The 24010-nt window shown below is 41.0% G+C and overlaps 1 protein-coding gene across 3 annotated transcripts in view; it reads right to left on the bottom strand.

Annotated features, from left to right (window-relative positions):
- Positions 1-24010, bottom strand: part of LOC134345497 (D-2-hydroxyglutarate dehydrogenase, mitochondrial-like) — a 34664-nt gene that overhangs the window by 10303 nt on the left and 351 nt on the right. For 2 of the 3 annotated variants that reach the window (XM_063046237.1, XM_063046238.1), the window contains exons 2-8: positions 22878-23271; positions 20152-20209; positions 17391-17530; positions 15135-15328; positions 9568-9736; positions 8970-9113; positions 2804-2946 (exon numbers count right to left, since the gene is read on the bottom strand). In XM_063046237.1, coding sequence (XP_062902307.1) covers positions 2804-2946; positions 8970-9113; positions 9568-9736; positions 15135-15328; positions 17391-17530; positions 20152-20209; positions 22878-23232 — 1203 coding nt within the window. In that variant the 5' untranslated portion in view covers positions 23233-23271. Of the gene's footprint in view, positions 1-2803; positions 2947-8969; positions 9114-9567; positions 9737-15134; positions 15329-17390; positions 17531-20151; positions 20210-22877; positions 23272-24010 lie in introns of those variants that run through there. The other variant, XM_063046240.1, reaches the window with a different exon arrangement.

Below are 24010 nucleotides of genomic sequence, written 5' to 3'. Positions count from 1 at the left end.
AATAAGAGGAATAGATAGAGTGGATAGCTAGCGCCTCTTCCTCAGGGCACCACTGCTCAATACAAGAGGACGTGGCTTTAAGGTAGGCGGTGGGAAGTTCAAGAGGGATATAAGAGGAAGGTTTTTTACTCAGAGTGTGGTTGGTGCGTGGAATGCACTGCCTGAGTCAGTGGTGGATGCAGATTCACTCGTGAAGTTTAAGAGACTACTAGACAGGTATATGGAGGAATTTAAGGTGGGGGCTTATATGGGAGGCAGGGTTTCAGGGTCAGCACAACATTGTGGGCTGAAGGGCCTGTACTGTGCTGTACTATTCTATGTTCTATGTTCTAAACAGCTTCTTCTTCCCTTCCACCATCAGATTCCCAAACCGTTCATGAGCCCGTCAGTACAACCTCATTATTTTTTGCACAATTTATTTTTGTACTTTTTAGTAATTTTATATCTTTGCATTGCATTACTGCTGCAAAACAGCAAATTGCATGTTATATAAGTCAGTATTTACAGATCTACTTTGGAATTTTTGAAGATGCCATGCCATATTGTTGGGCTAGATTAAAAAGCATTTCAGATAATACACATACAGCATAACAATACCAGACTAGCAGTGGTGTGAAAATTATCAGTAAAGTCAGCCAAATTGTGCTGGTTGCCTGACTAAGTCAATAGACAATAGACAATAGGTGCAGGAGTAGGCCATTCGGCCCTTCGAGCCAGCACCGCCATTCACTGTGATCATGGCTGATCATCCACAATCAGTATCCAGTTCCTGCTTTATCCCCATAACCTTTGATTCCACTATCTTTAAGAGCTCTATCCATCTCTTTTTTGAAAGCATCCAGAGACTTGGCCTCCACAGCCTTCTGGGGCAGAGCATTCCATATAGCCACCACTCTCTGGGTGAAAAAGTTTTTCCTCAACTCCGTTCTAAATGGCCTACCCCTAATTCTTAAACTGTGGCCTCTGGTTCTGGACTCACCCATCAGCGGGAACATGCTTCCTGCCTGCAGCATGTCCAACCAATCCCTTAATAATCTTATATGTTTCAATAAGATCCCCTCTCAGCCTTCTAAATTCCAGAGTATACAAGCCCGGTTGCTCCAATCTTTCAACATATGACAGTCCCGCCATCCCAGGAATTAACCTTGTGAACCTACGCTGCACTCCCTCAATATCAAGAATGTCCTTCCTCAAATTTGGAGACCAAAACTGCACACAGTACCCTAGGTGTGGTCTCACCAGGGCCCTGTACAGCTGCAAAAGGACCTCTTTGCTCTTATACTCAATTCTCCTTGTTATGAAGGCCAGCATACCATTAGCTTTCTTCACTGCCTGCTGTACTTGCATACTTGCTTTCAGTGACTGATGTACAAGAACACCTAGATCTCGTTGTGCTTCCCCTTTTCCTAACTTGACTCTATTTAGATAATAATCTGCCTTCCCATTCTTACCACCAAAGTGGATAATCTCACATTTATCCACATTAAACTGCATCTGCCATGCATCTGCCCACTCACCCAGCCTGTCCAAGTCACCCTGCATTCTCATAACATCCTCCTCACATTTCACACTGCCTCCCAACTTTGTGGCATCAGCAAATTTGCTAATGTTACTTTTAATTCCCTCATCTAAATCATTAATATATTTTGTAAACAGCTGCGGTCCCAGCACTGAACCCTGCAGTACCCCACTGGTCACCGCCTGCCATTCCGAAAGGGACCCGTTAATTACTACTCTTTGTTTTCTGTCAGCCAGCCAATTTTCAATCCATGGTAGTACTCTGCCCCCAATACCATGTGCCCTAATTTTACCCACTAATCTCCTATGTGGGACCTTATCAAAGGCTTTCTGAAAGTCCAGGTACACCGCATCCACTTGCTCTCCCTTGTCCATTTTCATAGTTACATCCTCAAAAAATTCCAGAAGATTAATCAAGCACAATTTCCCCTTCGTAAATCCATACTGCTGACTCGAACCAATCCTGTTACTGCTATCCAGATGTGTCGGAATGTCATCTTTTATAATTGACTCCAGCATCTTTCCCACTACCGACGTCAGGCTAACCGGTCTATAATTCCCTGTTTTCTCTCTTCCTCCCTTCTTGAAGAGAGGGACAACATTAGCCACCCTCCAATCCACAGGAACTGATCCTGAATCTATAGAACATTGGAAAATGATTACTGATGCGTCCACGATTTCTAAAGCCACCTCCTTAAGTACCCTGGGATGCAGACTATCAGGTCCCGGGGACTTATCAGCCTTCAGACCCAACAGCCTATCCAACACCATTTCCTGCCTAATATAAATTTCCTTCAATTCATCCATTACCCTAGGTCCTTTGGCCACTATTACATCTGGGAGATTGTTTGTGTCTTCCCTAGTGAAGACAAACCCAAAGTACCTGTTCAACTCGTCTGCCATTTCCTTGTTCCCCATAATAAATTCACCTGCTTCTGTCTTCAAGGGCCTAATTTTGGTCTTAACTATTTTTTTTTCTTTTCACATACCTAAAGAAGCTTTTACTATCCTCCTTTATATTCTTGGCTAGTTTACCTTCGTACCTCATCTTTTTCTCCGCGTATTGCCTTTTTAGTTACCTTCTGTTGCTCTTTAAAAGTTTCCCAATCCTCCGGCTTCCCACTCGTCTTTGCTATGTTATACTTCTTCTCTTTTATTTTTATGCTGTCCATTACTCCCCTTGTCAGCCACGGCCTCCCCTTAGGATCTTTCTTCCTCTTTGGAACGAGTCTTTCCATTTTGAACAAATACATTATTTTTCAGTCGAGATCAGGAGGAACTCTACCTTTATCTTATTTTCCTCGGTTGCTATAGTGCCATCGGTCACCAGACCAGAGTTCATGATCTTCTCCAGGAACCAATTTAGCTTTTCCTGATCATGATTATTGTTGGATCCCGATGTTTCTATCAAGATGTAAAATGGTGCCTCTGGAACAGGGTGAATAGAACACAGTAACATTATTGAATAGCAAGAAGTAGGGATAAGAAGAAATATGCTCAGGTAAAATATACAGGGGAAGGGAGGTTGTTGAGGGGGATGAACTGATAGAAATTGCACCCTTTGTAGCTAGCAGTGAATGCACCAAAAGAACAGCAACTGTATGATGTGCTCTGCTTCTCAAATTCAGCTCCATTTAACTCAATGGAACCAAGTTTAAGGATGATAGTCGACGAAGGCAATGAGGACTGTAAATATGGCTGATAAATCTTCTACATCATAGTTTTGTAAACACCATTCCAACTGATACACAACAGTAACAAAGGTCTTCTTAGTTTTCTTAGCAACAACCAGCAGAGATGGCACACCAGCTGAGTCAGTCTGGATGCAGGACAAAGGAACAGCAAGCAGTCTTCCCTGGATCTGTGCCCAGGGTTCACAGAGATCAGTGGAAATCTGCCCAAGCGCTGCCCAAGACAGACTGCTGACCCATCTTAGCTAGGGCACTTGAACTTTACTCAAATGGCAGAGCAAGAAATCAGAATGCCATTTCTAAAGATCAGAATTTAATGATTCGAATTCTGCGAATAGTTTGAAATTTGTCACCCCTTCAAAGTTCAGAGGCCAGATCTAACACACAGCTGCTGCATACATGCACCAAGAATGAAGTGAAGTCCAACTCAAGGGAAGACAGAATGTGGAAAATCAATGGAGAAAGAAACGGTTGTTTCTGTTAATGAAAATAGATAAGAAAGAAATAATTCTGATTATAGAGAATATCAGACACAGAAGTTGTGTATAAATAAGCATACACAAACACCCAACCACTCACACACGCAAAGTTATAGTCATTAATGCAAGGTAAACTTTCAAGCTTTGGTGTGAAATACCAATTTCTCTTACAAACAGAATTGCCAACTTTTTAAATCCAAAATGTATTTTTACATTTGACATAAAGAAACAATCACTGGCACTTTAGAAACTGTACAGAGCATGTTAAGTTTTGGCTAACTGAAGTTGCAGACAAGTTTAGCATAATTACTCTACTTTGCAATTTTCATTTTCTCTCTGAGCTTCTCTGCCTTTGTTTTTAAGCAAACCTGTTTGTTTTTAACATTGTTAAGCTGCATTGCTGCTTTTAATGACTTCTGATACTACATATAAAGATCCTATAATCCTCTGCCCCACCTAGACATTTATTATTTGAGTATCTAACTCCCCTATTCTTCTTGATAAAATCTGTCTGTTATATATTTATTCTACAAGTTTATTCATAACCTTCTACACATTGGCACCTTTCTCTATAAGAGTTACACCCCTATTTAATGTCATTCACTAACTTTGAAATTGTATTTCTAATTCCAGATTCTTTTGTAAATAATGAATTGGAATTGAAATTGGTTTACCATGGTCACTTGTACCACGATGTAGTGAAAAGCTTTTGCTTGTATGCTGCCAGATCACTCCATATATAGTACACTGAGGTAATATAAGAAAAAGCAGAATGCAGAATGTAATGTTACGGTTACAGAGAAAGTATAGTGAGGGTAAACAAATAAACTGCAAGTATCAATACATTCTAATAGCTTTTTATTACATCAATTTCTTTGAGTAAGGATTGCATTGACTTTGCAAGCATCTATATTAAGCTAATATTGTATCCTGAACTTGAATCATCTCCCTTTTTATATATATTAAGCACACTTGCCGGTTTGTCCTTGACACTATTTTCAGGTGTTTTTAAAATATTTTTAATGCTTATGCTACTACTTCCATATCTAAAATTTACAGATAGAATCCATCAAGGCGGGAGGAGAAGATGGCAGCTCTCCGGTTAAATGATATTGCCTCTGTTAAATAGGGGCTGTGGACAATTCTGATTTGATGGAGACAGACGTGAAAGCACAGAGGAACATCTGGAGAAATTTCTGAAACGCTGGTTCACTGCCGCTGTTACTGGGCGATCGAGAATCTTCCGGAGGGAAGGCCCCAAAATCCCCAGCTTTGCCTGCTGCTGGCGACCGAGGCTGAGGTCGAATCGTTCGGATAGAGATGGTGCTCGGTAATTGGTGTTGGAGGGCTGACCGGAGGCTCGAAGTTTTCGGATGACTCAGAGTCAGACTGTGGTCGGGCATGGCAGGGAGAGTTTTCCTCCTTCTCCCGTCTGCGTGAGATGTGGGACATTCGAGAGACTTTGAACTTTTTTACTATGCCGTGGCCTGTTCTTCATCAAGTTATGGTATCGTTGCACTGTTGTAACTGTATGTTATAATTATATGGTTTTTGTTAGTTTTTCAGTCTTGGTCTGTCCTGTGTTTTTGTGATATCACACCGGAGGAATATTGTATCATTTCTTAATGCATGCATTACTAAATGACAATAAAAGAGGACTGCGTGTCTTCATAATCTAATCTAATAATCTAATCAAGGACACTGACATATTTCAATACAAGTTTGATTAGTTTATCTGTGATCCCCATCCTCTATTTATTTTGTATTCCTTCTTCTAACACACCTTCTGCTCTTCTGTTCCTCTGAGGCAAACTAATTATTCAATATTGGTGGCATTATCAACATGTTTACTGTGCGTTAGCACTTTCTACGTTATTTCTTAATGACACAGAAAGTTTCTCTAGCCTATTCTCCTCATATTCCCCAATTCTACATGCAAATACACAATTAGGAAAATATGGTATATAGTGGCCAACTAACCTAATAACAAATCTTTGAGGAAACTGGAGCACCCAGGAGAAACTCACATGGTCACAGGAAGAACATTCAAATTACACAGAGGCAGCCCAGACATCAGGACTTATCCCGAGTCTCAGGAGCTGTGAAACAGAAGCTCCACTGGTTACATGACAGTGCTGCCCACTTAGAGGACCTATCCTAACCTTTATTTATATTACCACATTTCACTGGTCTTGTATGTCCTGTGATAATTTATTTGCACGGTTCCATTTCAGTTATTTTTAAAAATTCATTTACTAGCTTCTTTGTCATTCGGTATAGTCAATACCATATACTTGTTCCCTCAATTTACACTTGTCTTCATTTCTTTATTCAAGTATGCTGCTTTATTATTAGTTAATTATTATTTATCAGGAGATACATTTTTCTAAACTCTAATGTAACATTTAAAATAATTTCCCACTCCCTCTCTGCCTCCAAGTCTCCAATTGTTTGCCCTCAGCTCTATCATCACCTCAAAAAGCATTTTTTCCCAATCCATCTTTCTCTGTACACACATCTGTGTTATTACGCATATGAATCAGAATCAAGTTTAATATCACCAGCATATCCTATGAAATTGGTTAACTTTGCGGCAGTAGGACAATGCAATACATAATATAGAAAACAGAACTGAATCACAGTAAATATATATTATATATATTAAACAGTTAAAATAAGTTGTGCAAAACCAGAAATTAAAAAAGTAGTAGGGTAGTGTCCATTCGGAAATCGGATGGCAGAGGGGAAGAAGCTGTTCCTGAATTGCTGAGTGTGTGCCTGCAGGCTTCTGTACCTGATGGCAACAATAAGAGGGCATGTCCGGGGTGGGTCCTTAATGATGGACGCCACCTTTCTGAGGCACTGCTCCTTGAAGATGTCTTGGATACTACAGAAGCTGGTACCCAAGATGGAGCTGGCAAGTTTTACAATTCTCTGCAGCTTACTTTAATCCTGTGCAGTAACCCCACCCCACCCCCATACCAGACAGTGATGCAGTCAGTCAGAATGCTCTTCACAGTACAACTGCAGAGGTTTGAGTGTAATTATGTAAGTATGTATAATTTGATTTTTTAAACTCTCTAAATAATAAACTAAGCATTAAGCTTCAACTGTTTGGTCTCTACTTACATTCAATGCTGACTGAAGAGAGAATGTGGTGCAGTGAAGTCTACCAAGTGCATTGATAGATATAAACGGACAGATATTTTACATTGAATGTACACACAAACATCAGTAAGTGCCTTAAAGCTACCAGTATCCAGCTAACTGTTATTACTGAGGAATGTAATACCCTGGTTGAATTACTTTTTCCCTCAGTTTTTTTGTTGGTATATTTCCACTTAATTGAGCTCTCTGCAGAAATCAATGATACCTTCTGTTTTCATTTGAATGATGGGCGTCAATCACTAAGGATCCCCATCACCTAGGACATGCCCTCTTCTCATTGTTAACCGTCAGCAAGGGGGCACAGAAGCTTGAAGGCACACACTCAGAGATTCAGAACAGCTTCTTCCCCTCCCCCATACACACTGATCACATGAAGACTACCTCACTGATATTATTTCTTTGCATGATTTTTAATTTAACTATTTAATACACATATACATACTTACTGTAATTGATTTACTGATCTTTTCCCTATATTATCATGTATTGCATTGTACTGCTGCCACTGTTAACAAATTTCATGATATACTAAACCTGATTCTGATTTGACCTGCTTCTAATATACTGCAATGGAATAGTACAAGAATCATTAAAGGTCATGCAAAATGTTCTCTTGACATTCGTAGACACAACTGTGAGTTCTCTCAAAAGATACCATATAGCACAAATTCACATTTAGTACAATGGGTAAATAAATTGCTCGATGCTCAATTCAGGACCTTTATTGTCAAAGTATTTATAAAGATCAACATGTATAAATGTCAGGCTGTTTGAGAAATTCATTGTATGGTGCAACATGCTAGCCTTGACAGAAATGCCCAGATTCTAGGCACAAGAATCTGAAATGGTATATTTTCTGCACATACTGAATATTCTTTGAAATGACTGAAAAGGGGTAAAAAAAACTTATTGTCTGAAAAAAAAGATTGCCGGCGACTCTGAGCCCCTTACCTAAGAAAGGATGTGCTGGCGTTGGAGAAGGTCCAGGAGAAGGTCACGATAATGATTCCAGGAATGATAGGGTTTATGCATGAGGATGTTTGATGGCTCTGGGTCTGTCTTTGCTGGGGTTTAGGGATCTTACTGAAACCTATAGAACACTGAAAGGTCTAGATAGAGTGGATGTAGAGAGTCAGGACCAGAGGGGACAGCCTCAGAATAGAGGGATATCCCTTTAAATTAGAGATGAAAAGGAATTCTTCACCCAGGTGGTGGTGAATCTGTGGAATTCATTGCCACAGATGACTGTAGAGGCCAAGTCATTGTGTATATTTAAAGCGGAGGATCATTAGTAAAGATGTCAAAGGATATGGGGAGAAGACAGGAGAATGGGGTTGAGAGGGATAATAAATCAGCCATGATAGAATGGCAGAACAGACTCAATGGGCCAAATGGCCTAACTGTGCTCCTATGCCTTATGGTTTAATATTACAAATAACAATAATACCATCCACAAGCATCTTGACAATAGACATCTCACAGAGATGTACATAAATGTCACAAAAGCAAGGTGAAAAGTACAGTAAAAAGGTTTGTAAGAATATTTTGATCCACTTTATATCATAATGACAAATGAAATGTAATTATACAGTTTCTGAAAAATGATGTAAAATTATCTGAATTAATAAAAGGAGCTTGGTAATTTAGGCCGAATTAGAAGTTATTTTTAAAATTCAGACAGCATTAACTAAATTATTCTGTTGCTGCAGTTATGAATACAGTTCATACGGTGAAGTGAACTGAGAAATTATGATGCCTATACAAACTCACCATACTGCCCGTAAAAAGAAGTCAGTAACTTGCATCAGATGTTATCTCATCACTTTGCTCTGAAATCTTAGTACCATCAGCCCAAAAGAAATAAATTGCTCCTCTAGGTTGTCGTTACTATTGTCACCATCATCCCATAATGCCATTTAATTAAACGGAAGAGGAAGTGTGATTGGCTGAGATCTTATCGAATGTCTAAGCATATTTAAGGCTCTTCCTCTTCTGACGGCAGCCAACTACTGTAACAATAGTTATGACTGCTGGAATATTTGGTTTCATGAACCCAGGGACTCCACTGAGAAACCTACAGTTAATCCTATTTAACACCCTTTTCCCATCTTACCTCGTAATGGATTTGTCAGTTTTAGATGCTCGTAGACAATCTCTCTACATCCGTAATCCATGAACTCAAATGCAGAGAGAATTTCACCCAACATGCCTTTGGATTCCTTGAATATGTCCAAGAGTTTGTCAAAATCATCACAACCTTGAGACACAGAACAGAGTATTATTGTGTATGTTTTGTAAGGAAATAAATTATTTGTATTCCTAATATAGAGGAAGTAAGTTACTTATATTCCTAATATAGAGGAAATAGAGTATAGAATATATACTTCATAAAGATTTCGTATTTATTTTACTGTGGTAGCACATTTATTTTGCAATATCATGTGCTTACTGCACGGATCTTCACTACTTTATCTGACTCTTTATGAAGTGTATTACTTAAAAAAGCTGGAGGCAAACTGCATTTGATAATCACTGCCATTCATTTGAGGTCACACACACTTAGCTGTTGTAAAGAGTTTGAGAGATAAGACAATGAAAAACATACACAACATTTCCAAATCAGAATGTTATGTAGTCTGCAGATATCATAATCAATAAAACAAAACATCTTCCCAGGCTTTCTGGATAAACATGATCTATCTTGCCTTTACCTAGAAGAACTACGTTGACAGAGGTTGGCTTCCTTGGACACAAGATGGACACAGCTGTGATTATCCCAAGAGTTCCTTCAGATCCAATAAAAAGCTGTTTAAGATCATAGCCTGTGTTGTCTTTGCGAAGTGATGTTAGACAGTTCAAGATCGTTCCATCTGCAAGTGCCTATCAGCAGAAACAAAGTATGAAGTAATGAGATATCAGTAAATCGCTCATGGGTATCACAAGAAATCAAAAATGTTCAAGAGCTTCACATTGTTGCTGAAGAGTGATGATGAGAGAGACATAAAGAGAGAGAGCACAGAAACAGTCCTTTCAGCCCAGTGAATCCAATCAAGCATCAAACACCCATTCAGAGATTCATTTCTGTTTGTATTCTCCTCATCATCTCCCCCCAGATTCTACCACTCACCTACACACTAGGGACAGCTTACCACAGCCAATTAACCTACCAATCCGCATGTCTTGATGTGTGGAGAGAACTGGTGCACCGAGAGGAAACCTATGTGGTCACAGAGACCACATGCAAACTCCACACAGACAGCACTGCCAATATTCAGGCTCACAATAGTCGTCTCTGTCACCATCTGTAAACCTCTTTCGTTCTATTACTCTTGATGATACCACTTTTTCAATGAAGATTTTATTTCTGAAGGGAATGAACACAGTTGCAAAGTTAACATTTGGATATTTTTGGTAATTCCAAATCTGCCTCACCTAATTGCTTATCTTCCCATTTTGATCATTTAAGTTTAAAAATTTTGACTCTAGCTTTGAGTTTAATTTACACCACTCAAATTAAATCTGAAATTCTTCTATATTGTGATCACTCTTTCCCACAAGATTATTTACATTAACATTACTAGTTAACTTTGATCACCACATGGTGTAACAGTCTAAAACAGGGGTGGCCAACCTTTTATATCCCATGCGTCAATGTTTTTACGCACAAGTTCAGATGCGCCATACAACTCTTATACCCCCACAATTCTTGTAAAAATATATTAATATAGAACTTGTGCTTGAAAAAATCACACCTGAACTCGTGCGTGAAAAATTTGACGCATGGAATTTAAAAGGTTGGTCACACCTGGTCTAAAACAGTCCATTCCCTTCCTGATTCTTAAACAAAACTGTTGGAGCTTTTTGAAGAAGTAACCAAGAGGATTAAGAAGGGCAGGGCAGTGGATGTTGTCAATATAGACTTTAGAACAGCCTTTGACAATATCCTGCATAGAAAGTAAGTCGAGAAAGATACTTTGTATGATTTTACTATTATGCTATTTTAGGGTACTTAATTGCTAGTGTCCTATTAGGCTGGGTGGGATCCAACCCAGGTTACTGAGGGAAGTGGGGGTGGAGTTTAAGAAGCGCTTACATAACTACCCAATCATGTCCAGATGCCATGGTATGGAAATTTGCATTTTGTTCAAAAATGAAATGAAAAGGAAAGCAGGCAACCAAAGACCACTTAGTTTAACATTGGTGGTGGAAAACCTTCAGCAACACATTAATGGACCCTCAAAGTCAGAGTTTATAAAGGAGAGCCAGTGTGGATCTGCTCAAAGCAAATGGTGTTTGAATAACCTTAAGGAATTTCTCAGGAGGTGACAGAGATGATTAATGAAGTAAATGCTGTTTCCAAAAGAACAAATAGAAACCAATTGGACAAAAGCTGTATAGATTTCTTTTTAAGAAATTGGCTTTAAGACTGAAAGCAAAGGCGTGGCAAACTGCTGTTTTCAGACCAAGGGACGTTAGGCAGTGTTTTTCCCCTCAACCTAGTCATTCACTCCAATAACCAGTATTTGTAAGCTGAAGGTTCTGAATTATTGATTCACTAGCTCCAAACTTTTCTGGCTAAGGTCTTGAAAATGCGATTCACCTTTGTCTGAGCAATCACATTAAACCCTTCCAGTACTTTTTCATCCATTGCTCATCACCATGCTTTGCCCTTGTTTGGTTCTATTCACTTCCCAGCCTCTGTCGCTATCTCCACCCTTCCTTCCCCCATCTGACTCCATCACCCTTTCTCACCTGGTCGCACCTATTGCCAACTCTTGCCGTACACTTTACCCTCTTCGTATCTCCCTTCTACTCTTTCAGTCCTTATGAAGGGTCTCAACCCCAAACACTGACTGTCTGTTTCCCCCTAAAGGCGCTGCCTGGCCTGTGGAGTTCATCCAGCTGCTTGATTTTTGCATTATTACAGACACTGCCTGCACACAAGTTCCTTTACCATCATGTCTGGAGATTTCTCCAAGGCCCTGGTTATTCGTATATGTGCATTGACAGGTTAGAAGAAACAACAACATCAGTACCCGCCATAAACTCAGCCCAGTTATCATTGATTCCAATACCCATACAGTGGAAGACCAAAGAAAAGTTTAGTGTCCTTTTCAACCTGTAAAGCATACCCTGATCTTCATCAAAACCATTTTTTGAGGATGTAACTAGTAGAGTGGATAGGGGAGAACCAGTGGATGTGGTATATTTGGATTTTCAAAAGGCTTTTGACAAGGTCCCACACATGAGATTAGTGTGCAAACTTAAAGCACACGGTATTGGGGGTAAGGTATTGGTGTGGGTGGAGAATTGGTTAGCAGACAGGAAGCAAAGAGTGGGAATAAACGGGACCTTTTCAGAATGGCAGGCGGTGACTAGTGGGGTACCGCAAGGCTCAGTGCTGGGACCCCAATTGTTTACAATATATATTAATGACTTGGATGAGGGAATTAAATGCAGCATCTCCAAGTTTGCGGATGACACGAAGCTGGGTGGCAGTGTTAGCAGTGAGGAGGATGCTAAGAGGATGCAGGGTGACTTGGATAGGTTGGGTGAGTGGGCAAACTCATGGCAGATGCAATTTAATGTGGATAAATGTGAAGTTATCCACTTTGGTGGCAAAAATAGGAAAACAGATTATTATCTGAATGGTGGCCGATTAGGAAAAGGGGAGGTGCAACGAGACCTGGGTGTCATTATACACCAGTCATTGAAAGTGGGCATGCAGGTACAGCAGGCGGTGAAAAAGGCGAATGGTATGCTGGTATTTATAGCGAGAGGATTTGAGTACAGGAGCAGGGAGGTACTACTGCAGTTGTACAAGGCCTTGGTGAGACCACACCTGGAGTATTGTGTGCAGTTTTGGTCCCCTAACCTGAGGAAAGACATCTTTGCCATAGAGGGAGTACAAAGAAGGTTCACCAGATTGATTCCTGGGATGGCAGGACTTTCATATGAAGAAAGACCGGATGAACTGGGCTTGTACTCGTTGGAATTTAGAAGATTGAGGGGGGAATCTGATTGAAACGTATAAGATCCTAAAGGGATTGGACAGGCTAGATGCAGGAAGATTGTTCCCGATGTTGGGGAAGTCCAGAACGAGGGGTCACAGTTTGAGGATAGAGGGGAAGCCTTTTAGGACCGAGATTAGGAAAAACTTCTTCACACAGAGAGTGGTGAATCTGTGGAATTCTCTGCCACAGGAAACTGTTGAGGCCAGTTCATTGGCTATGTTTAAGAGGGAGTTAGATATGGCCCTTGTGGCTACGGGGGTCAGGGGGTATGGAGGGAAGGCTGGGGCGGGGTTCTGAGTTGGATGATCAGCCATGATCATAATAAATGGCGGTGCAGGCTCGAAGGGCCGAATGGCCTACTCCTGCACCTATTTTCTATGTTTCTATATATTGGTAACCTCAATTATATTTTTCATAATTATAAGTAAAGAGCAAGGGAGTTAAAAATGACTGTGGGAGTCAGACATACATAATGAAGGTTACAATCAGTCAGTTCTACGAAGGGTTTCACACTTGAAACATTGGCTCTGGTTCCCTCACCGCAGATGTTATATGATATGCTATTGGTTTCTAGCATTTTCTGTTCGTATTTCAGATTTCCAGCATCTGCAGTGCTCTGATTTTCAAAGCTTAAAACTGATCAGCCTCAGTTTTGTTAAATAGCAAAGCAGACTCAAAAGCCGAATGGCTGACTCCTGCTCATAATTCATGTCTTTGTACCTTTGTAAAGTCACTCAGGTAAGCTTTCAATGGAGTTTGTAGTTAGATCGTCCGTGCAAATTAATTAATACACATGACCTCGTAAAACACAGTAAAAAGTGCCAATAAAGAATGAAAATCCTGAGCAGAGTCTGAAAGAAGTTAACAAAGAATGAAGAGACACAAGAATCAAATGAGTGCAAGAAGACAACTACATATATAGTTTGTAGGCCAGGTAGAGGACAAGAGAGGGAGAATAAACACTACACAGCAATGTAGAGCAACTGACCACCTTGGTAATCTCAATCTCTCAACAGGTAGTAGAAGTTAATACGTAGCTGTATTTTGTGTGCACAAAAGCATAACTATATAAGAACTGTTTCCCCACATCCAGCTGGTGAAATGTTCCTCATTGCTGATTAAATGGTTTTACAATCGGTTTATTCTCCTGTACCCTATGCTCTGCCTGAAGGCATAATGTGACCCCTTTCTTGCATTTTGAGAACAGACTGCTAAGTGTTGTCTCTGTTATTTAACACATTAATTCAACACTGTGCAAGAAACTAGGAAGAATTTAGGGAAGAGAGGTAAGGGAAGAGATGAAATCTTAGAGTACAGGGCTTTAATGGGTTTATCAAACTGCTGAGGTAGAATGGTTGCAGATTGAGGGGGAGGAAATAGGGAAGATGAAAGCTGCAGGGGGTTAGTAGAGGCAAAAAACAATATCACTGACTCAGAAGAACATGTGAGTGAAGAGCAAGAGTTGACAACTTGACTCCCCAAGCCTACACCACTATTCAGTAAGACCATGGCTGTTCTCATGGTAATTTCCACTCCACATTCCTGCCTCCACCCAATGACCTTTCACTTCCTTGCTTAACAAGAATCTCTCTCCCCCTCAGCCTTATTATTCAAAGACTTTTATTCCAGCATTCTTTAAGTATGAGAGTTCCAAAGACTCACAAAGGAAAAAAGTTCATTGGTCATAAAAAGGCAGATATTTTAAACCATATTCCCTAGTTCTAGATTCTCCTACAATAACAAATATCCTCTCCACATTCAAGCTGTCAAAACCTATCATGGTTCAATCACATCACCTCTCACTTTTCTAAACAGCAGAAGGCAGGAAATTAGTCTGTCAAACTTTTCTTCATTAGCTATCCCATCAATTCAGATTTCAGTCTAGTGAACTGCTCCCAATGCATTAAAATAAAATAAAAACACCAAAACTGTACCAATACTCGGCAAGTGGATTTGTCAATGCCCTGGCCAACTCCTTACAAACTCCACACATCTGTTATTCAATTCTCCAGCAACAAGCAATAACATTATGTTAGCTTTCCTAATTACTTGAACAATAGTCTTCTGTGAAACATGCTGTTGGATGCCTAGGTTCCTCTATACTATGGAGTTCTGAGATCTTCCACCATTTAGATACGCTATCTAAGATAGGAAAGGAGGATTAGGGAAAGATTTAAGAGTGCTCCATTCATATTTCAGGAGATTAACAATTATCTCTGGGGCCAGTTTGCATCTTATTTCCATCAATTAATCTGGCTTCTTACCACTTCCAGTCCAAGTACTGTCCCACGCAGAGAGCCATACCTCAACAGTCTCAATCCACCAGCATTGGTGGCCACATTCCCACCAATGTGGCAGCTACCTTTTGATCCCAAGTCAAGGGGCATCATAAAATCTTGTTCCTCAAGATAGTTGTTCAAATTTTCCAAAATGCAGCCTGCCTGGCAGATCAGAACTCCTGAAAAAACAGATTAACATCAAGAGTAAAATGTACCTTAATTATAATGACCCTCCACCTTCAGTGAGCCAGAAATATAGTGAGTACCATCTATAAAGCACTCTGGTAACTCACCCTTGCTCTGACAATTCCCAAACACCAAACTCTGCCACGGAGGAGAACAAGGGGAGTAGGTATGTGGGAATGCCAACACCTACAAATTCCCCACCAAACCATGCAACACCCTAACCCTAGATCACATTCCTTTACAATTTTTGCATCTACAGACTGTCCCGAGGTAATGAATGGATTCCACTTTTACAGATGTCCATAAGCCATTCTCTATAAAGTGAAACATACACAAAAGTCATTCTATATAGTGACCACACCTCCACAGTATTATAAAGAATGGCAGCAAAGGTACATAATATTGATGAGAAGGAACCATTTCTAGGTGGAAAGAGAGTAAACTAGTTCTGCTGTTGTAGTAATGAATGTGTTTGTATGTTGGACAGTACAATTTAACATATTATGGGAGTTCCACTGTACATTGGAACCCCCTGCCCTGCAACACTGTGCAACTACCTTCAACACATGAAATGAAATAACTTAACAAGGCAGCTCAATACTTATTATCTTCTCGAGCAAGAATGGACGAGCAATAAATGCCTGTAATCCTTTATACTTTATTTTCTTTCTGTACTGAAAAGACATGATCTACTGAACATCTTCTACTGCTCCTACTTACAGTTCAGTGTTTACATTCCCTTCTGTTTGTTCTTTTTCCCTCTCCAACTGCCTTCATTATGCATCAACAATTGATCGCTACAGCAACCCTGGCCTCACTCCATCAGAAATATTCCCTTTGTCCTATCCATTTTTGACCTTCCCTCTTCACATATTGTGTTCTCTCTTCTACTGTCCTGATGAAGATTTTTCAATCCTAAAATGTTAACTCTGGTTCTTCCTCTCTGCAGATGTTGCCTGACCTACCGAGTTTCCAGCAGTTATTGTTCTTACTATAAAAGTCAGGAGTCTGTTAATGATCCTTGCTCTTATTGGATTTGTAACCAACTGTTTCCTTCCGTGCTGAAAATATTTTTCTGTAACGGCGTTACAGTTTACAGACAATAGGTACACTTTGGTATTACTCCAGAGTAACCATTTAGCACAAGAGCCAGGACCCAACCAACAGTAACTCACTAAAGTAACCAACAGTAAGTGTGACACACTTACTGGAGTCCTCAGTGATGTTCAATATTCCAAGATGTTTCAGAGAAGTATTATTAAGCAAAATATAGCTGTGAATCCCATATGAAATGGAAAGTTTGTTGTGTTAAATTTCTCTACAAATGTTTCCTCAGCTGCTGAGAATTTAGTAAGGAAGATATTAGCAGATGTCTAACAGGTTAACTAATGAGCAAAGTTCAAAGGAGGAAAATGACATGGAGTAATTTAGGAGGGAATTCAAGAACACTGGAGGGTGAAGCTGATAGAGCTGTCGTGTCAATGATGGAGTGACCTGGGTTCAGTTCAAACCTCAGGTGCTGACTATGTGGAGTCTGCTCATTCTCCATGTGAGTTTTATCCAGTTGCTCCAGTTTCTGCACACACCTGCATTTAGACGAGTTCATTCACTGTTCTAATTGTCCAGAATGGTAAGATTTGGGAAGCTGAATGTGGGAGAATGAAAAACAGGATTACTGTAGGATTGGTGTAAATGGGTGGTTGATGGTTACCTCACTTGTTGGTTTTCCATTCTAAGAAACTCTGTGACTTCTGCAACTTCATATTCAATTATTTATGACAATTAGCACTCCGTTAAGACTGATATAGTTCATTAGTGCTGAGTCTTGTGAGTGATCCCATTTCCGTTCACGTTACTTGCAGTGAAGCGGTCTTCAGGTTATAAATCATCTGAAGACCGCTTCACTGCAAGTAATGTGAACGGAAATGGGATCACTCACAAGACTCAGCACTAATGAACTATATCAGTCTTAACGGAGTCAGTGCTATGGTGATGGAAGATTGTTGTTGTGATGTCAGTGCATTTACAATTGTGAGTAAAGAAAGTTGCTCTCACCAGAGTTGGTGTTGAAACTGATGATGTTATTCATTTGAGCTGTTGAGACAATGATCTCATCAAACACTGGCACACTCCCCCCTACTAATCCTGTGTTGCCACCTTGAGGGTTCACAGCCAGGTTCTGCTGGTTACAGTATCTGAAGAAGACAAACAGCCTGTTGTCAGTGCCACCATGCAACCTAATCCAGTCCTAATTACACTGAGAGCGTTGGTGCCTCATTAACCATGCATCAGAACCAACACACACCATCGTTATAATTCTGTTACTCAAACTGTGAGCACATAGTGCAATTAGGGATAAACTCATTGCCACCATCTCAGGCATTGGTACCCATCAAATACCGGGAGGGCACAGTGGTGCTGCTGCCTCACAGTGCCAGAGTCCCAAGTTCAATCCTGGCACTGGGGGCTGTCTGTGTGGGGTTTGCACATTCTCTCTGTGAGTTTCCTCTGGATGCTCCAGCTTCCAACCACATTCCAAAGATGCACCAGTTGCAAGGTGTGTCAGCGAGTCAAAGGGATAAGAATGTGAGAGGAGCAAATTAATATAAATACAGTAAAATGGCTGGGTGATAGCATTGTCTTGATGGCCTGTATCTGTGCTATATGATTCTATGGCTAACAGTAGAGGCCATATGATGACCACTTGCTTGCTGCAGATGTTCCACCTGTGAGTGTCATTGTCACCCTCACCCTGAATGTTGGTGGTAATCACCTTCCAATTCACTGGGAGGATAACCAACAATGTGAGTGACTCTCTCCTAGGTCAAAATCCACTCACTGAAGCTCTAATTACACCCAGATGGCTCTGTTGAGCTTACCAACAGCCTGACCTGCTTGTATGCCCAACATCTTGCTCTGAAATGGACACCCTATTCTAAGCGCTGTCTCATCTCTTCAGGAACCTCCTGTTCATATGTGGAAGAGTCATCCTCGGTACTAGGGACGGCCTAAGAAACAGAAGACTCCAATCATGGATGTCAATCTAACCCCAGATTTAGGTGCCACTCATAATGGTAATGTGACTCATTAATAAGTTTTGCCAACAACAAATCCTAAATGTTGATCCCAATTATGGCAAGTTTTAGAGTCAATCATAAACCATCATTAGTAATCATAAACATAGCCAATCAAACTGCAGTTAGTGGTAATCACGCTGTGGATAACCAGGCTGCCCATGTTGGTACCAATACCTTTGTAAATGGAAGTGCCTTATTGCTGTGAATGTCCTTGCCACACAGAATTGGCCAACATTGCTTTAAGCTCACAGCCTGTGCCTCTCCCAGTGCAAACGTGGAATATTCCTTTTCTCAGATTCTGGACATTAATTACCATAAACAAAAAGCAAAAAAAGCAATGGGAGATAGAAAATGCATGCCAAAAGGCCAATGTTAGAATAGTCAAGGGGGGGGATTTCAATATGTAGGAAGATTGGGAAAATCATGTTGGTGCTGGATCCCAAGGGAAGGAAGTTCTAGAACGCCTACAAGAATGCTATTTAGAGCAGCTCGAGGTTGAGCCCACTGAGGAAGTAGAGAGCCTACAGAAGGACTTGGACAGATTAAAATGGGCAAAGTGGCAAATAGAATACAGTGTTGAGAAGTGTATGGTCACGCACTTTGGTAGAATGAATAAAAACACAGACTGTTTTCTAAATGGAGAGAAAATTCAACCATCTGAAGCACAAAGGGACTTGAGAGTATTAGAGCAGGATTCATTAAAGATTCGTTTGCAGGTTCAGTCAGTGGTGAGGAAGACAAACACGATGTTAGCATTCATTTCAAGAGGATTAGAATATAAAGGCAAGGATGTAATGTAAAGGCTTTATAAAGCACTGGTGAGGCCTCACTTGGAGTATTGTGAGCAGTTTTGGGCCCCATATCTCAGAAAGGACATGCTAACATTGGACAGGATTCAAAGGAGGTTCACAAAAATAATTCCAGGATTGAATGGCTGTCATATGAAGTGTGTTTGATGGCTCTGGGCCTGTACTCACTGGAATTCAGAAGAATGAAGGGTGGCCTCATTGAAACCTATCAAATGTTGAAGTCTTGGATAGAGCGTATGTGGAGACAATGTTCCTATGGTAGGAGTCTAGGACCAGAGGACACAGCCTCAGAATAGAGGAACGTACTTTTAGAATGGAATAAGGAGGAATTTCTTTAGTCAGAGAGTGGTGAATCTGTGGAATTCTTTGCCACAGGCGGCTGTAGAGGCCAAGTCATTGGGTATTTAAGGCAGAGGTTGATAGATTCATTGGTCAGGGCGTGAAGGGATAAGGAGAAAAGGCAGGAGATTGGGGCTGAGAGGAATAATGGATCAGCCATGACGAAATGGCGGAGCAGACTTGATTGGCCAAATGGGCTAATTCTGTCCCTATATCTTATGGACTTATATCTGCAGACTCACTAAAAAACATAAGGTATGATATATTAAAACAAATATACTGAATTTTCTTAATCTTAACTTTGAACATCCTCACAAAACTGATTTTACATCTAAATGTGACCATTTTAAATTAATTTAATGTACATTATTTTAGTACAGCTATTTTTGTAAAAGATGCCATAAAAAATGCTCATTCAAATTTGAATTTGAAAGTTTTGGAAGACTGAAAGTTGATAAGATTTTAGTGATTGAAAATCTTTAATAAAGAAAACTATACAAGATTAGAAAAACATCCATAAACTGAACAAAAACTAAAACAAAAAGTCACTCTAAAAGTGTAACAGTAAAACAAAGCCTAATGGTGTTGTACCTGAGGATCTGGGAAACTTCTTCAGTTGTCTGAGGCCTCAATAATACTTGGCTCTGACCTGCAGTTTTAAAAAAATTACAGTAATTCAGTGGTGATTAATTAATAATTAGAATAAATCAAATCACAATCATCAATATTCACAGTCAGCATTTTTTCAGTAACCCATGCATTAAAAACAGCCGACTGGTGGCATAGTAACATCCACATCAGACTTTCCAAGGCAAGTGGTCTCAGGTTCGAATCCGGCGGCTCCTTGCACGCTTTCTATCCATGCTGGGTAGAGCTAGCAACTTGGTCTCATAAAAACAGACAAAAACTCTAAAGAAACAGCAAGGTTGCTGCCCAAAGCACCACAGGGCACAGAAAGAAACAAGAAGTGCATCATAAAATATTACAACTGAAGTCATACAATCTGAGATGCTGTCAATCTAAAACAAAACTGTGGAAAATACTCAGCACATCAAGCTGCATCTGTGGGAAGATGTATAGAGTTATCAGTTCAGATCAAAGATGAAGATTCTTTCAGATAAAACATTGACTCTGTTTCTGTTTCCACAAATGCAGCCTGACCTACTGAGTTTTTCCAGCACCTTGTACATAAGCAGTATCAAAAGGAAGAGGAGTCCATTTCAGCTTATGTGGTTGAATTGAAGAAGTTGTCTGAGCATTGTCAGTTCAGTAATGTTCTTAATGATCCACCGAGAGATCAATTAGTTTTTGGATTCTTGCTTCAGGTGACGGACTGCTACCCTGACATTCTCCTGTAAAATATCTTGATACAATTTTGAATTCATTGTTCCTTCAACGATATATGGTTTAAGAACAGGAGGGCCAGCATTGTGGGGCCATGATTGGCTGAAACAACTATAACTTGATTGGAGATCGAACCACTATTTACATGCTACATCCCTTCCAATAGTCAACTGAAAGTGAATTCAGAAAGGTAGTGAATGATACCACAGCAGTGTTCACAGATAGCATTGGAAAACTCAAAACACATCAAGGGTAAAATAATGTTAAATGAAATTGCCATAGCCAAGTTTTACAAAGCCCATCCAGTTCCTTACACCATCTGTGATAAAGTAGTCAGTGAGCTAGAACTCATGGTTGCTGAAGGAATTCTTTCCAAGGGTGAGTGGAGCCCATGAGCAATGCCAGTAGTCCCCATACCAAAGAAGAATGGGACTTTCCGGATCTGTGGTGACTATAAGATCACCATCAACCACGTACAGAAAGTAGATCAATACACTCTGCCCAAGACAGAGGATATCTTTGCAAATCTCTCTGAGGGGAAACATTTCAGCAAAATGGACTTAGCTGAGACCTACCTGCAGACGGAGATGGAAGAAAAGTCCAGAGTGTTTCTCACCATAAATACTCCATAGAAGGTGTTTCATTAACAGCAGCAGCATAAATGCAGAGACAAGCTCTGCCTCTTGGATGACACCATTACAAGGTCAAATTCAAGATGACAACTAATCATGGAAATTCTGATGAGTTGTGCCTTTTACACTTGGAAAAGGAAATATCTGAAAAACTTTCAAAGAAAGATATTCCTCTTGTCATATTCTCCCTAATACAAATTGAAAGTCTCTCTACGGCAGAGATAATCCAAAGGGTCTACATACTCACCCAAAATGGCTGAAATGGGCAGAGGAAAATTTCAGTTCCCCCAATCTTATCAGTGGTGGGATGAACTTGGTCTTGACAGAGGTCGCTTTGTCTGGGGATTCTGAATTGTTGTTCCATCCAAGCCAAGAGCTAAAGTTTTGGAGGAGCTACATACTAGTCATCTAGGCGCGGTCAAAATGAAAGTGTTGGCTCAAAGCTTAGTCTGGTGGCCTAGGATCGAGCAGCTTGCCATGCACTGTTCAGGATACCGACACGTCCAGAACAAAGGTGTCCAGAGCTTCCTGCAGTCCCAGAGACAACTCTTACAACCACCGCAGAGGAGGCCACAGAACCTGAGATGATTTCACAGCCACAAGTCTTACCTCCCCCACCCCATCAAAAGACATTATCCCACAAGAGTAAGAAATTCTCCAGAGCATTTAAATCTTTAGGCCTAACAGGACAATTTAGAATTTACTACAATGTAGATGTCTGTATTATAGTATTTGTGCTATCTAGTATACTGAGTATATAGTTGAGATGCATTCTATATTGAGTTGGAGTTTATAGCTAAGCAGATGGAGTGTTGTGAATTAATATTTGAGTAATATTGTAAATATATATTCTTTGTTTACATAATTCACTCTGGGTTATATGTAAAAGTACGTGAATGGCCTATGTCATTATGCCACCCTGTCATGTGTGCATGCCTCACTAAAGTAAACATGATGCGTACACCCCGAGCTCCCATGGTTTTTCTTTAGATTGGTTTTAGGAGTTACAAAACACAACATCTTGTCTTTTTTATGCTCTAAGGCTTCACTATAGCTTCCTGCACCACTTTCTTCAAGGTGCATGAGAAGAACCCAGGATAATTCCCTGTGTTTTAATGGAGAAATGCTATCTGTGACCACAAATTTTTAAAAAATCACAGTAGGATAAATTAGCAGATTTTTTTTGTAATTAAGATATCTCACAAAGGAACTTCCACTTAAAGTGTTAGCTGTTTCTCTTCTAACAGATGTGACATGACCAACTGACTGTTGCCAGCTGGTTTTGTTTTAAATTAAAAGATCATCCCATATACACTTTCGCAAAAAAAAAGGCAATCCCACCTCGTAGTATCCGTTGCCAGTCTACATTGCTCGCTTCCAATACATCAGGATCGGTCACCACACGGCCTGGCAGTAGACATTCAAAGAACAGCAAGTCTTCTTTCGTGACAGTAGCAAATGATGAACGCTGCACATCATACTGCGTACTTGTGAATTCCACCTCTCGGTTTCTGCAAATAGCCGCCAAGTGAAGCTTCCTCCGCCTTGGTTGCAGTAGGTCATTGCACTTGGAGTGCATGGGTGGCAAGGATTCATGTATGGTCCGCTGCAATTGTCTGTGCATCAATGTGGACCCCAGCACTTTTCTGCCCGGAAAAAGCAGGCTCCATTTGAATAGAGATCTGCGGTGATGCATTTTACAGTAGAGTGGGACTTCTCGGCAGCCAGGGGGAACCTAAGGACAAATTAGGGGAAGAATCCTTCAAAACCAAGGATTAATAATCGACAGAATCCTACCAAGAGAGTGGCGGGTTGGGAATAGAAGTAAGAGCCCGGCAAAATGGAGGATTGCCAGTCATAGAAGTGGGGGGAGAATCGGCGTCGCAAGGAGCGGATAGAAGGACAGCCACGATCCCCAGGGCGTGATGCAAGCCGGAGATCCCAGTGGAGGGACCGATATGTTATCGTAATAACAGGCTGGGGCACAGGCTATGGGATCCTGGGCGGGTGGGCTGTCCTGGGGAAGCAGCTCCTAGGGTCCGGCGTAGGAGAGGAGAACGTGTCCGGGTGGTGTAGGATGAGAACACACGGCCCTGCGGGTCAGGCTCGGCCTCCCTGGCTCTCCCGGACCGAGGGCCGGGTTCGGCAGGTCGGGGACCCATCCTACCGATGGGACGGAGACAGCCGTGGTGATGGCAGGACTGCGGCCGCCCCAGGGAAGGTCAGCCCGCAGACTCGAGCATGGGGCACAGGCCTTGGGATCCTGCGTGGGGAAAACCGGCATCACCCGGAGATCCGGTGTGGAAAGGCGATCGAGCGCGGGGGGAACCGGGATCACCCGGAGATCCGGTGTGGAAAGGCGATCGAGCGCGGGGGGAACCGGGATCACCCGGAGATCCGGTGTGGAAAGGCGATCGAGCGCGGGGGGAACCGGGATCACCCGGAGATCCGGTGTGGAAAGGCGATCGAGCGCG

This window comes from Mobula hypostoma, chromosome 4, assembly GCF_963921235.1.
Source record: "Mobula hypostoma chromosome 4, sMobHyp1.1, whole genome shotgun sequence".
Taxonomy (NCBI): Eukaryota; Metazoa; Chordata; class Chondrichthyes; order Myliobatiformes; family Myliobatidae; genus Mobula; species Mobula hypostoma.
Note: the sequence above shows the minus strand (reverse complement) of the source record. Positions and strands in the feature narration are given on the sequence as shown.